The following is a 15627-nucleotide window of genomic DNA, read 5'->3' on the forward strand; positions in this document are numbered from 1 at the left end:
AAGCGCATTACCTTCTGGAAAACGTTGGGTACCTCCCTCACAACGAGACAGATGCTTAGAAATTTATATCAAAGCTGTACAACGAGACGTACTACAGTTGTATCGAAAGCAAACGCCGTTTCGCCGTAACCTAACCACCAGTGAAACGAAAGCATTAAATGCCTTGGCCTGTCGCAACGACATCATCATCGAGCCTGCGGCCAAAGGTGGGGCTGTTGTCGTAATGAACAAGTCTGATTACGAAGCAGAGGCCCAAAGACAGCTCGCAGACACGAGTTTTTACAAGCGTCTGGATCACGACCCCACTGAACAATTTAAATCTCTTGTCCAGAGCACTTTGCTAGAGCTTCTGGAAAACAAAAAGGTTCCTGACAATGCGATTCATTCTCTTATTCCCCTAAGTCCTGTTCCCGGTCGTTTTTACCTTTTGCCTAAAATACACAAGATAAACAACCCCGGCCGTCCCATTATTTCAGGTATAAGTACTGTCACAGAAAAATTGTCCAGCTATGTCGATTCTCTGATCAGTAGTATCCCAGCATCACTTCCGTCTTACGTAAGGGACACTACCGACTTTGTTTCTGGTATAATTGATCTGATTATTCCTCAAGGTTCCTTTTTGGTCACGCTAGACGTAGCGTCTTTATACACCAACATTCCGCATGTAGACGGAATAGCGGCAGTCGCCAGGTCCTATGAAGCAGCATCACCGGGTAAATTTATCGACAGCAACACATTAGTAGTATTGCTCAGGCTCATTTTAGAGCTAAAGTACTTTCAATTTGAAGGGCAACACTATGTCCAAGTTAGCGGCGCGTCAATGGGTGCGCGTATTGGACCCAACTACGCCAATATATTCATGGGCCAGCTTGAAAGTGAATTTTTGCAAACCCGCGCGCTGAAACCTTTTTATTATAAACGTTACATTGATGACATTTTCCTTATTTGGCTGCAAGGTGAACAGGAGTTGCTTTCCTTCATATCTGACTTTAATGATGCCCATCCATCAATATCACTTTCTCATACCTATTCCACATCAACGCTTAGTTTTCTTGATGTAAGCATTTCGATAGTAAATGATAAGCTATCCACTGCTCTATACAGGAAGCCTACAGACCGGCAACAGTATTTGCACTTTGACAGTAGCCACGTGAAACATTGCAAAGCTAGCATCCCTTACAGTCAGGCCTTACGCTTTAAAAGAATCTGCTCACAGCAATCATAGTTTCAAAAAAAATTGCAGAGCACTAAAGGATGCTCTAGTCAAACAAAAATATCTGCCGCAATCAATTGATGATGCAATAAAACGTGCCGACATGCATAATCGTAGAACGCTGTTGTGCGCTGCTAAAAACTCAACTCCCTCACCGCAGACAAACTTGGTCCTTACCCATTCTGCGTCAGTTCCGCGTGTTTTGAATGTGCTGAGAAAGCACCACAATATTCTAATGCAAAGTGAACGCTTAAGAACCATTTTCACCGAACCACCTAAAGCTGTGTATTGCAAAGCTAAAACTATTCGAGACATACTCTCATCATCATTATCGTCGAAAGCAGACAGTCCTGACACGATCGGGTGCCATCCTTGCCAAAAACCGCGATGCAAAGTATGCTCGTACATGCGCACATGCCAACAGGTCACTAGTACTGGTTCCAACTTTTCCTTAAAAATCAAAGGCAATCTTGACTGCGATTCTAAGAACGTGATACACATGATAGAATGTGCGCTATGTGAAATACAGTACATTGGTCAAACAGAAGGGCCTTTTAGACTGCGTTTTAACAACCATAAATTTCATGCTAACACCTTGCTCCTCTTGCCCATTTCAAGACACGTGCACCTCCCTGGCCACTCTTTTGAAAATCTACAGGTCACATTACTAGAATCTGGTTTCCGCACAAGTTATGATAGAGAAGCCCGTGAATCATTGCTCATCTATAAGTTCGACGCCGTCGCATCTGGTCTGAATGAAAACGTAGGAAAACTTAGTTGCCTATCTGCGTAACCTGTATTACCCTGTTCATCTTTTTTCAACCTTGCTCAGCAAGTCGCACTACGTTGTCTGTATTCGTTGATTACGTAGCAGCTTTGTAACGTCTTTGTCATTTTTTATTAGCATTTTATAGTTTTCTTCTTTTTTCCCCTTGCTTTTACCGGTCGAACTACTCTTCATGTTATGTGCTTTATCTTTTATGGGTTTTATCTTTTATTTGTAAACAACGTGCTCGCCACGTGCTCGCGCATGGAAGCAATATCTTTTTACTCGTATATTAGGTGCCCTTCATATCGTGTGACTTGCATATATATATGCCCATATATCGCCTTTCATGCCGGTTTTCATATTTGTATCTTATTGACATGCACATGTATATAAAATGCACTCGTGCCATAAACTGTATTCTGATGAAGGCCGGACCCGCGGCCGAAACGTCTATAAAATCACTTCGTACGTTCGTCTTCTTCTCTATACAGATATCTCTTCTTCTCTATACACACACATATATACATACATACATACATAGATACATACATATGTCATTCATTTTATAGATTTCTTTGACTTCTGATTGCATTTTGTAGATTGCCTTGAGTTTTCAATTGTGCTGAAGCACACTGCTGTAGCGTACCACCACCGACGCCTTCGCGGCTATGTTTAATTGGTGGCTGGTTGTTTACATCATTAGGTTTGAGCTGGTGCACTGGTTCAGTATAAGCTATGAGGTGGGAAGGCGACTTGGTTGCCCGCGATAGAAAATTTGGTCTCGGACTAATTTTTTCATGTCAGACTCATGGCGTAGTTTTCGGTCACTTTGAGGTGGCAAAGCTAGATAAAGTGTGGTGAGTTTTGTCACATGAGCCCGTGAGTTTGTCAAGACCAGGCATGATCGGACCTTCCTCCCACAGTCAAGCCACATTCGCTGCCCGCGTGTAGCAGCCAATCACGCATTCGTATCATTCATGGTGACTGGGAAAACTGTTTGTATAACACCGAATCACGGTGCATTCAATATAACGAAGTCCATTGGAAATTACCTTAAAATTCGTATTATCGCGAAAATTCAAATCAGCCGCAATGGTATGATCAAGATTCTGCTGTCGCGAGATAGGGAACATGATGCTAGGACGTTTTGCAGGTAAACAGCCACACGGCAGACCATCTCGCCCAACTGACTAACTTTGTTTTCACCTTCGCTCTTAATATTGATGCTGTTGAAAAAACTGCTCACGTATGTCAACGCAAGCATGAGACTACAAATCTCAATCATGTTGCTAAAATTTGAGTGCTCAAGGCAAGCTCGTGCTCAAAAGCGAACAGTGGCGGCCCAGCTGTCACTCACAGGCATCAGTTGCGGAAAGCTGTTGCATGCATTTTCTCCTTGCAAAGGTGTAGTTGTATTAATACTATTGTTTATTATTAACCAAAAAAAGGCAAAAGCACTCGTCTATTGTGTACCAGGATTACTCACCACAGTAGCACAGTATGCAGGGTGCCGTGATATGGAGTTTAGTAGCATGGGCTTGATTTCCGGACAAGACAGCGGGATCTCAATGGGGCTAAATGCAGAAGAACAATTGTGCGCTCAGATTTAAAAGCTATAAAGAATTCTAAGTGGTCAGAATTATTCTGGGGTCCTCACTACGGCGCGTCTCAATGCATCGGGGTTTTGGTACGAAAAATCTGAGCAACCAGTTGCATCCTATAAGTTGGCCGATGTCAAATGTACCCTGCTAACTACAGTGTTTTGTGACAAGTTTCATGATGCACTGTTGGAGAGATATTTCAATAATACTCGTTGTTGGGCTAGTTGGTGCATTGCTTCAGATGAAAAACTTCCGGCCAATAAAATAACGCACACAGGAAACGAAGAAGGAGACAGGAAAGAGGCCAGACTACCAACTGTTTATTCACATATGCGTGGCTCAAGTATATATACTCATACGGTCACATGGTGAAGCTAAGTGCTCTTTAAAAAATAACCAAAAGGTTGTTTCCTTTGACTCAGGCTTGTTTGTTCAAAAGAAAGGGATATGCATTGGATCTTGCGTTGCCCCTGTGCTGTGTAATATTTTTTTATCTTCCATTGACCGGGATTTAGAATCCACGTTTGACAAAGGCACTGTCCTGCAAATTTTTAGATACGTGGATGACTTTTTGGTAGTTTTAGCAGCTGATTTTAATCTGACTTATGACAACACCGTACAAAGCGTATTATGCTACTTTAAAAACCTAGGGAAAGGCCTGAGTTTTACGCATGAGGTGCCGCTGAACAATAGCCTCCAATTTTTAGACATAAACATTAGATGTTGTGATGGAAACGTGTGTTGGATGTATTCGCCAAGAGCAAAGAAAGAGCTGTTACCGTATAACTCTTCACACTCTAAAACGGTAAAGAGGGCCATCGGTTCTCTTTGCCTTGAATCTGCCCTGACAAAGTCATGTGAGCACATGCTTGAGACGAGCTTCAACGCCCAGATAGAGAGACTAAAAAACGCTGGCTTTCCCAGTTCTGTTTTGTCAGCTGTTGCTGAAACGTTACTACAAAAAATGAAAGGAAAAAAGAAAACCAAACAGACAGGTCCAGAGCAGAGGATACCACAGGTGTTGCCCTATACGCACCGTGTAGCGCATGGCTTGAAAAAAGTGGCGTTCAGGTTTGGAGTGTCCGTGGTATTTTCCGCACCAAGGAAATTGGGTGGTTTGTGTGCACGCATTGGGAAAAAGAAGAAGTTTCAGTGTGAGGCGAAGCATGGGAAGGTTTTTGTGAAGTGTGTTGTTGGCGTGGTGTATGCAATTCCATTGACGTGCGGGATGTTATACATAGGCCAAACAGGGCGTTGTGTGAATTTTAGGGCCTGGGAACATTTCAAATCACTTGAGAAAGGCACAGGCTCCAATCTAGCCCTTCATTGTAAACAGTGCAATTGTAAGCCACTGCTGAACGAAATCAAGATTTTAGGCAAAAGCCATGAAAAATTGGCACGGGAAATTTTGGAAGCTTTTCATATTGCAAAGAGTGGTGAAGCATGCTGCAGCGATAGCTCCGTGACACTGCGCAGGAAGGAAAACACGTTCCTAGAATCTTGTTTGTAATCTGTAGCGATTAGTAGAGCGAAGAAAGCTTTGAATGATTATGAGTCAGTTTATTACTTTGGGCAATTTTTGGTTATTTTTTAAAGAGCACTTAGCTTCACCATGTGACCGTATGAGTATATATACTTGAGCCACGCATATGTGAATAAACAGTTGGTAGTCTGGCCTCTTTCCTGTCTCCTTCTTCGTTTCCTGTGTGCGTTATTTTATTGGCCGGAAGTTTTTCATCTGAAACTGTTGGAGAGCCTATTGCTTTTTCTGTGGTGTGCCGAAAAAAAAAAAAAAACAGCGTGCTTTTGATGCTTTTAACGGTGTGGTTTGAGCATGGTTGCACACTGGACACGCTCTTGCATTATTACCACATTAGGGAAGCTCAGAAGTTTCACTATCTTGCAGCAATGAAATGCATCATAATTCACTTGTTGCGCATGCAATGAGTTTTGGCGCACAACAACAATGAAGCACGGTTCCCACGTTGTCGCCAGACAAGATTTCATTCGATCACTGGATCATGGCTCTCGCCGTTTGCCATGTCGCGGAGCGTGCGACCACAGCAAAATGTTGCGAATACAGCATTTGGTGGGGCCACGAAGGTATCTGTATAACCGGGAACGCCCAAAAAGACAAGCAATCTTGACCTTTTACTGCCAAGTATCGCGAAGTCGCTGCATACCGAAGAATTCCAAGCAAGCAAGTCAAGAAATGCGTGCATCTTTATTGCTGGCTGTCAATTACTCACGGAGAACGTAGCTTGCGTCGTGAAAAATCTAGCACCTTCTCGTGTAAGGTATTTTATTCTAAGAACTAATTATTTTGTTGCTGATGGTGGAGTGCGCGAAGTGCGTGCAAGAGCCCTAACTTCTTCGTTCTTTCTTGCAAGGGGGAGGTAGATTCTTTCTTCGATAATTTGTTTATTTGGTTGTGCGCACCCGAGAGATGGCTCACGACATGTTACGTTGTTCGGAAGTACCTTTTTTGTTGCAAGGTCCTCGCTTTTGTAGCATATGGAGAATTCATGACATACATAAAAGTAGGTATTAAGGTAGCATTCATGACATACATAAAAGTATGTATTAAGGTAGCATTCTCGATAATGTAAGTGTGGAGTCAGTTAAAGTTTGCTATTATTGCTGGAAAATTAAGACAATATTTTTTTTGTTTAGTCGTTTTATAGTTCAGGCATTAAACGGTTAACAGTTTCCTAACTTCAACGCTGTGGTTGTTGCAGCTGTGTGGAGCACATCCGGATGTGATGACACGCTGTGCCCAACTGCTTAAAGAAAAATGCAGTGTGGACTTTGTTGACATCAATATGGGCTGTCCCATTGATTTCGTCTACAAAAAGGTGAGTGCACTGCTCTGCATTGTTTATCAGCTGTACAACAGGAGTATCTGAACCACTCAATACTTTCTTACCTTTTCTACATTGCTTCAACATGGTGTTCTGCTGCGTTATGTGGCAGTTGGAAAAACACTAATGAACGCTAGAAAATGTATGGAATGCAAGAGGAGAATTGCTGAGAAAGCACTTATTTTATTAACAATCAAACTATGGTTTTAACAACTCTTTCACCAAATATGGAAGGGAAAAAATGTATGGTATGCCAAGATATTTATTATCAAGTAAATACTTTTTTCGTTAGATATAGCGCAGCTACCGTTGCTCCTTAAGTTCCTAGAAACGCATTTGCAAATGAGTTAGTCTCGTAGCTTAGCGTGTCAGTCAATTACCGTATAATGCGGAATATAGGTCGAGGCGGAATATAGGTCGACCCCCTTACCTTGACCAGCAAAAAAAAAAAAGAAAAACGCGGAATCGTTCACTGCTTCACTTTAGTCAGTCCTCACAGTCCTCCGAGCTGTCGGAGCTCTCCGACGACGACGACTGCTTGTCACTAGCCGCCTCCCACAGCATGTCGTCCTCGGTGCCGTCGAGAGCGTTGCTGATGCAGCACTTCTTGAATGCGCGCACCACCATCTCTTCAGGCAGAGACCTCCATGCCTCGGAGACCCAACCACAAACTGTCGCGAGAGGTGGCCTGCGCAGCCGGCCTGTCGGGGTCCGCGGGTTGTCGCCAGCCATCCATTCGGTGTACAGCGCACGCACACGGTCTTTAAAAGGTTTATTGAGGACGACGTCCAACGGTTGAAGTGTTGATGTCATTCCTCCCGGAATGACGACAAGATCCGTCCTTCCGTCGCGAAGGCTCTCCTTCACCGATGCTGTCAAATGCCCGCGAAATGCATCCAACACGAGCATGTTCCGGCGCTGCAGGAGGGCTCCGGGCCGCCGGTTCCACACTGTGCGGATCCATTCGCGCATTAGGGCCTCGTCCATATACCCCTTCTCGTTGACGCGGACGACGACATCCCGCGGGAAGGCCTCCTTCGGCATCGTCTTCCGCTTGAAGATTATGAAGGGGGGCAACTTTCTGCCGTCGGCCGTGCAGCAAAGCATAACGGTGAAGCGCGAATGCTCGCTACCGGTCGACAAAAGCCTCACCTCTTTTGCCCCGCGTTCACAAACAGTCGTGGACGACGGCATGTCAAACCACACCGGCGTTTCGTCGGCGTTGCCGATCTGGCCTAGCATGTAGCCATGCTGCCGCCGGAGGTTGTTCACATAGAGTTGAAACTCTATCAATTTGTCCTCGTACATCTCCGGCAGCTTCTGGCATATCGACGTGCGCCGTCGAAGCGCAAATCCTTTGCGTCGCATAAAGCGACGGACCCAATAAATGGATCCCTTGAAGTCTTTCTTTGACAGGCCGGCTTCACGGGCGAGCTCGACGGCTTTTGAGCGAATGAGCTCCGCATTCACGGGAAGGGATTTGGCACGGTACTCGCGGACGAAATCCGCCACTTTGTCCTCGAGTTCCGGGTGCACAGCTCGGCGACCGCGAAACGACGTCTTCCTCGCGTTACACACTGACAGTTTGGATTTTTGGTTGCGCCAGTATCTGACGCTTTTCTCGGACACTCCAAACTGCCGCTGTGCCGCCATGTTGCCATTCACTTCCGCGAATTCTATAACTTTTCTTTTAAACGCGGCGGTGAACTGGCGCCGCGTCCCGGTATTCATAGCTGGTCGCAGAGTAAAAGTCGCCACTCTCTACGAACACGAAATGAACAAGAAAAGAAAAATGGCGTCGGCAGAGGCGTCGGCCCATGGAGGCGATGTCGATGCTGATGCCCAAAAAACATGCGACACTCCCTGTTGCCAGACGATCACTTTGTTTATGCCAAGGGCCGGTATATAGGTCGAGGGGTGACTTTTTAGCGAAATTTTTTGGAAAAAATCTCGACCTATATTCCGCACTATACGGTATAAATTCACGAGATATCCTTGATCACTAGTGTGTGAAAGGAAAACATGCCTGCATTCTTTAGATTTTCTTCAGACATTTAGACATTCTTTAACAAAGCTCTATGCAATAAAAACTTTTATAACCGCACTATAGTAGTGGCAAAATTTGTGCAATAGGCGACTCACAAATTTTAATACAGTCAAATACTGCTATCACAAAATCCGCTGAAACAAAATTTCCACCACAACAAATAATTTTCGACTCCCTGTCAGCCGCCCAAAAAAGCAATGTGTAAAATGTGTCGTGACAACGAATACTTTTCCTAAATATTCTTACCTTAACGAAATTTTCGCGATAACTGCCACATAAGAAAAAGAAACTTGCCTATGATTTCCGCAAAATTCCACTACCAACTGAGCCATTTCTTGACGACTCGTGACATCCATAGCACACGGCCGTATCGCAGCAACCGCGTCTTCATAGAAAACACGCTTTTTGCCACCACACGCACCCACTAAATTTATCGCTATTGAGATGCTCGGTGACAGCTCGCACATCCATCATAATGCTGCCGGTGGATTTGATGTACATGTTCATTGAAGCAGTATTGTGATCTTCTAGAATCCCCGCCATGTGTTTTTGACGTCATGCTCAAAAGAAAACTACCACTTGTCGTAGCTAGCCGTGCGATCATGAAGACGCACACGCGAGCAGAGCGCACCTAGTCCCAGTGTATCTGCGTTCTGCCGCAACTGCTGTGAACTCAAATATGGTTGTGTCGAACGCGATCATGGGTGACCAGGAAAGTGCGTGCTCAGCCAATGCGCACCGACTTGACCCAATATTTATTGCCATAAGGATGCGAACAAAGATACCAATGGTGCAGTTTCCGCGCACAGCCAGAGCAGCGCGCACAGATTGAAAACGAAACTACTGTTTGCCGCAACTGCTGCACAGGAAACCGCGGCCACTATTGTCTTGTTCATCGATAGCAAATACGATTCGTAGGTACGCAGATAGCACAGCTGTGGATTGAAGGTAACAAAGCCATATAACGACACGAAACGTTACGGCTTTCCTGTCGTTCACTTTTTGGCCACGGTAGTACGGAGCTTCATCACTTTCATTTACAGTTATCAGTTGGCCTCTAGTAAAACTTCGGCACCTTCGTTCGCGATGCTGCCCACTCGGTGCACGACCGAAAGGTCACCCGATATTGTATTTTATTCTATATAACCCACCCGTGTATATAACTGGTACCGCAAACTGTGGGAGGAAAAAAGACTACCCGCACATTGACAAAAGGCCACCTTATTTGCATTGCTGTAAAGTTGTGCCGTGAAGCCAACTCGTGCACCAAAATTCTCGTATAACGTGGACCCAGGCTGAAGGGGGGACACGGGTCTTAGAAGGCCATAAATCGCAAAAAAATTGATTTTTTGAAGCTGACGTTTTTGAAATCTGTGCCTATTTTCGCACTTATCTGAGAAGTTTCTAGCTTCTCGCGTCATTATTTCTGGCGCGAAATCACTTTATAACATTTTTGTGAGACGAATGTGAGCGCAAATTGACGCTAAAATCGCGCTTTTTTCGCACCAAACTGTTGCCGTTACACACGAGCTATTGTGTTCATCTTGGTCTCGTTTGGAAGAGTCGTTCTTCATCTTCAACTTCCCACCACCGCTGGCTCACCTTGCTCATTGGTTTTTCAGCGAAAATGCGTCATCGAGAAGCACTAGCGCGGGATTCAATTGGCTGCTTGGGGCACGTGACCAAATTTAGGCATCCGATGGGTCGAGGGGCGCTTTCGGCGTCTGCTTCACCATTGTGACGCGCACGGACATGCGCCATTTTGTCATGGTGCTACTGACTGCTTGCGGCAGTAAAGAAGTTTTGTGCTACAGTAATTTGTGAAGCGGGTGTGGTGGTCGTTCGTTCGCTGTGAACTTCAGAAAGATCCCCGCTATGGCTCAGGACAACGAGGATAACGACCTCAACGTGGTCAACGGCGGTCGCCGAGTCACCGGTGTAGGCCTAACTCACGTACGAGCCCGTTGGTTGCCGACAACGTTACTGAGAACGGCTGTGTTTTGCAGCCTCATCAGTTGAAGGACGGCAAGTAAAAAGCAGAAGTGAAGCTACCAGAGATATCAATCTTTGTAGTGACGGAACGGAAGCGCAGTCTTATCGCTAAACCCGCCAATGTCGTGGTTCCCCCTGCCTGACGAAAGGACCTTGAGCTGCACGACGGGTCGTCAGAGTGGAGTACGCCGCGCGTCGACCAACAACAGCAAGTCAATCCGTTCGCAGTGAACATGCTCGCGGCCCCCACAATGGAGGCTACTGGCAACAGGTAGACTGCTTTTAATGACGTGTTCGCAACGTTGTCGCGATCTCCGCTCGAAAATGCGGCAGTCTTACGTGAAAAGGAAACTAACACCTCGGCACTCGTGTAGCCTCGAAATTGATTAGCGAGGGAGCAACTTTGGTTCGCGACACTTATGGGTAACTTATTCTCGACAAGCCGAAAAACATCACCACGTTATTCGTCGAATCGTGGATGACGCATGCACATTTGTCGCACATCGCCGTCATTACAGTCACCGAACTGATAAGCGGCCTCGTGGCAGACGAGCACACGGCGACAACTTGCTACAGGACTAGAAGAAACGACACGCTCGTACAAACAATCAGTCCTATTACATTTCCGGTGCATATTAACTGACTAAAAGTATGTGTGCCATGATATTTTTTCCTTGGAACGGCGAAATTAAGTTTTAACAGCATTATTCTTGAAGCACAGATTTTGACCACTTTCTTTTGCTTGTTCGGTAAAAGTGGACCTAGTACAGCTAGAGCTGTAATTGTTTTTGCACAATGTAGCTCAATGTGCACAAAAAACAATGCTGGGAGCCTATTTTAATGGGCAGCTTCATTTTTTTTATTTTAATATAAAAATTTTTGTATTTGGTTACATGCAATGAACATTACTGTGCTTGTGCTGTAATTCGAGAAGTATCCGTTCAATTTTCGATCAGCTTGCAGCATTACACTCCTTAGGCTTTCTAGCGTTCATTTACATGCCAATGGCTATGTAATTATAAGTGCATACATTTTTACAGTTAAAAATGTTAGAATTCATTGTTTTCTTCATTTTTTCAATATGTCAATTTTGTACACCCTGCATGAAAATTACTGCAATATATCTGAAACTATTACAGATAGCTGAATATTTTATTTTGCAGCATGAAGCTATATGTTTGGAGCACACAACATAGGAAGCAGATTTTGATTTCTCTTGATGCAAGTTTTTCAAACTAGTCTTTTGTGTGACCACACAATGGCCACATTCAGGGCTATGAAGTTTAGTGTACTGTAAAGTAAGAAATAATGACCCATTCAAAAAAGTGCTTCTTATGTTGCATGTCTTATGCTTTCTACTGTCAATCCCTATGGTATTTATAAATTTTTGACAGGTGGTTATTTTTCTATTATGGTAAGAACAATAGAAATTGTTATCTTGATTATTTAATTAACTAATGAAGCTACAGAAAAAAATAACTACATTTTTAGAATCCGGAGAACAAACTAAGTAAGCATGCCAACTTTTGTCACATTTGGTTCAAAAGTAAATGAGAGAGCCCTAAGACCCATGTCCCCCCTTAAGCTCCAAATTCTCTGTACATTTTGATCGCATCATATACAAGAAAATGCGTTTACTCAGTGTGCAAGCAGGTACGGCAGAGTTAGCAAGAGTTCAATGCACGCGCTTGCTGGGATTAAAGTACGAGTCATAATCATCAAATCTTATCAAATTTTGTGATCTATAAATGAAATTTCGCTGTGAAATGGAGTTTATTGGCGTAAACAGCACTCTCACAGCAGGTCTATTTATACTAAAAGCGGGCAGCAATGACCAACACAGGAACCACAGCGTTAGGGCCAACAGCTCGCGCTCGAGGCTTCTAGCTAAAGAGATGGCCCACCACGGCGTATTGTTCTTCTTCCTCCTTACAACACCCCCGCGACAAAGGAGAGCCATCCTGGCGAGTAAAGGTAATGACAGAAAGAAAGGCTGATGATATGGCTTAAAGGGCCCCAAAACCACTCAGCGATCGACCCGAGCTAACGGGGGAGTTACGACTCCCTCCCACGCCTAGCCGTGCGTGGCTCTGCCGTGCCAGGGGAAAAGGGGATCCTGGGGGTTGAGCCGATGCTGGGTGATTAGACCTTTAAGGCCCCCCTGCAGAGGCAACACACCCCTTTGGCCCCGGCTTCATTTAGACGGCACCCCTGGGCTGACCCACCCAGGGGAAATCGGCAGTCTCCTTTTCCTATCTCTTTCTCCCTCACACCTTTGTCTTTTCTCCTCTTTAAATCTATCCTGTCTTCTAATTTCTTCTGTTACTTCCCCATTTTCATGGGTGGCTTGAGTTAACCTTGTGCAACTAGCCAACCTTGGCCTACGCGCATTAGGTTATCATAGCAGTGTACGGCTGGGGTCTGCATGTTTCGCGTATCATGAACCTTGTAGCGTCCCCTCGTTGGGCTTCGTGGTGGGTGGCCGCCATCGTTACTGAATTACATTCGTATATCATGCAGAGAAGCTTTTCACTCCTCAATGATCGTGCCGCTTCAAAGCGCGTACGCACCGAAGAATTTTTCTTTTTCCGCCGACCCAAAGAAGTATTCCCTTGTTATCATGTTGTACACAGTGAGAAGCCCAACAAAACAGCCAGAACAGTGTCCCCGTTCATAGTATCACGGTCCCTGACAGCCACATTAGGTGATGGCTACAAAGTTACAAAAATGGCTAGTTGCGACCATCTTTTAGAACTCCGTGACAAAACACAATTTGACAAACTGAAGAACCTTGCAACATTCGGTGACATTCCCATCAGCGTAACACCTCATCGATCCATGAACTCTGCACGTGGAGTTGTTTCTGACACAGACCTCCTTGACCTGACGGAGGCTGAACTCCTCGAGGGCTGGAAAGAACAGAATGTGACCAATGTGAAGCGAATCGTCATCAGAAGGAACAATCAGGAAACCCCACGAAACACTTGGTACTGACCTTTGCCACCAGTGAACTACCACAAACAATAGAAACTGGTTATACAAAGACACCGATCAGACCCTACATACCAAACCCCCGCCAATGTTACCAGTGTCAAAGGTTCGGCCATGTCTCTCAGAGCTGTCGTGGTCGACCTGCTTGTGCCAAATGCGGTGCCCAAGGCCACATCTCTGACAAATGTAATGAAACCCTACATTGTGTAAACTGTGACGGAGACCACGCGTCATATTCACGTTCTTGTCCACGGTGGAAAAAAAAAGACATAATTACACTGAAGATTCGCGAAAATATCTCCTTCAAGGAAGCACGCCGAAGGTGTTCGGCTTTTCGCGGCACAACTTACGCTGATGCGGCGCGTCAGGGGGCAGCGTCGCATCACCCTCCGCCTCTACCTAAGCCCACACAAAGTGAGCCATCGGGTGTGGAGGCCGCCGCCATGGTGGAAGCAGCCAAGCCTGCTCCACCTACCAAGCCAGAGACTCAGGCGACTCCAGGGTCGTCGGGTCGACCGACCACGTCTCACCAGGCGAGGTCGCAAATACGCAACAGCAGCTCGCGTACGCGGGCGTACCGTGCTTCACACGAGGCAATGGACACAAACACGGTACCTCAGGTGCCGGAAATGCGGCGTGGCTCCCTAGAGTGCGCTAAAAGAACCAAGAAACCAATAACAGGGCCCGACGATGGCCCTGCTACTTCAGTTACAACTTCCCACTTGAACAGCCACTTCATTTCCGCACACACAGCACCACTTTCGATCAAATATGGAAACACAGATTGTACAATGGAATGTCAGAGGCCTTCTCACAAACCTCGACGATGTCCAAGAACTTCTACACATTCACTCACCAAAAGTGCTGTGTGTACAGGAAACACACTTATAATCTAAACACACTAACTTTCTACGCAGTTACATTATTTTCCGAAAGGACCCTGATGATGCCGTGGCATCATCTGGAGGTGTAGCTGTTATAGTTAAGCAAGGTTTAGCATGTAAACACTTGAAACTCCAAACGTCTCTTGAGACAGTGGCTGTACAAGTGGTGCTTTTAAGCAAACTCGTCACCATTTGCTCTATTTACATACCTCCACATTTTCAACTACACAAACATGAATTCCAGTCCTTGATAGATGAACTTCCCGAACCCTATCTTGTTCTAGGGGACTTTAATCCACATAACAGGCTATGAGGCGACTCTCGTTGTGACGCCCGAGATCGACTGATTGAACAGTTTCTTCTCTCTTCAGGCGCGTGTCTCCTGAATCGAAAAGAACCAACCTATTATAACCTCGCTAACAATACCTATTCCTCAATAGACCGAAGCATAGTATCTCCATCGCTTGGGCCTCTACTTCACTGGAAAGTCATCAATAATCTCTACGGAAGTGATCATTTTCCCATAGTTTTGAGCACACCTACATCAACTGAATGCTCGCCCCAGGTTCCAAAATGGCTATTAAGCAAAGCCAACTGGGAACAGTTCTATACCATCACTCATTTAAACTGGCACGACATATGCACTTCAAGCATTGATGCGGCTGTCGACTACTTTACAGCGTCTCTGATTGATGCAGCAACAAAAAGCATACCACAAACGAATGGACACCCTGGAAAACGACGTAGGCCATGGTGGAACTCAGAGTGCCGAAATGCACGCAGGCAGCAAAACAAAGCATGGAGGTTGCTTCGGAATTCACCGACAGCCGAAAATCTTGCGACTTTTAAAAAAATGAAGTCTCAGGCCAGGAGAATGCGTCGGCAGGCCAGAAGAGAAAGCTGGCACAAGTTTTTATCGGGGTTAATTCATATACCCAAGAGGCTAAAGCCTGGAACATGGTTGGTAGAGTAGCAGGAAGACAAGTGAATTCACTCCCACTCGTAAACACACAGGGTGACAGCCTGGAAAATCAGGCGAACTTCCTCGGTGCACACTTTGAGCAGGTCTCTAGCTCGTCGCACTATACTGAAGCTTTTAAAAGATATAAAGCAAAAATAGAAAAGCAGAAGCTGGAATACAAGTGTACAAAATATGAGGCATACAACCAACCTTTCAACTTAGCTGAGCTACAAACATCACTAAACTCCTGCAGTAATTCTGCCCCAGGCCACGACCATGTCACGTATGAAATGTTGAAAAACCTGCCG

The 15627-nt window shown here is 45.3% G+C and overlaps 1 protein-coding gene across 10 annotated transcripts in view; it reads left to right on the plus strand.

The window, feature by feature from the left end:
• Window positions 1-15627, plus strand: part of Dus3 (Dihydrouridine synthase 3) — a 243518-nt gene that overhangs the window by 110182 nt on the left and 117709 nt on the right. For 9 of the 10 annotated variants that reach the window (XM_075869244.1, XM_075869350.1, XM_075869491.1 and 6 more), the window contains one exon: window positions 6322-6438. The exons of the other annotated variant lie outside the window; for it this stretch is intronic. In XM_075869244.1, coding sequence (XP_075725359.1) covers window positions 6322-6438 — 117 coding nt within the window. The remainder of the gene's footprint in view (window positions 1-6321; window positions 6439-15627) is intronic. 10 annotated transcript variants of the gene reach the window in all.

Source organism: Rhipicephalus microplus, chromosome 1 (assembly GCF_043290135.1).
Source record: "Rhipicephalus microplus isolate Deutch F79 chromosome 1, USDA_Rmic, whole genome shotgun sequence".
Lineage (NCBI taxonomy): Eukaryota > Metazoa > Arthropoda > Arachnida > Ixodida > Ixodidae > Rhipicephalus > Rhipicephalus microplus.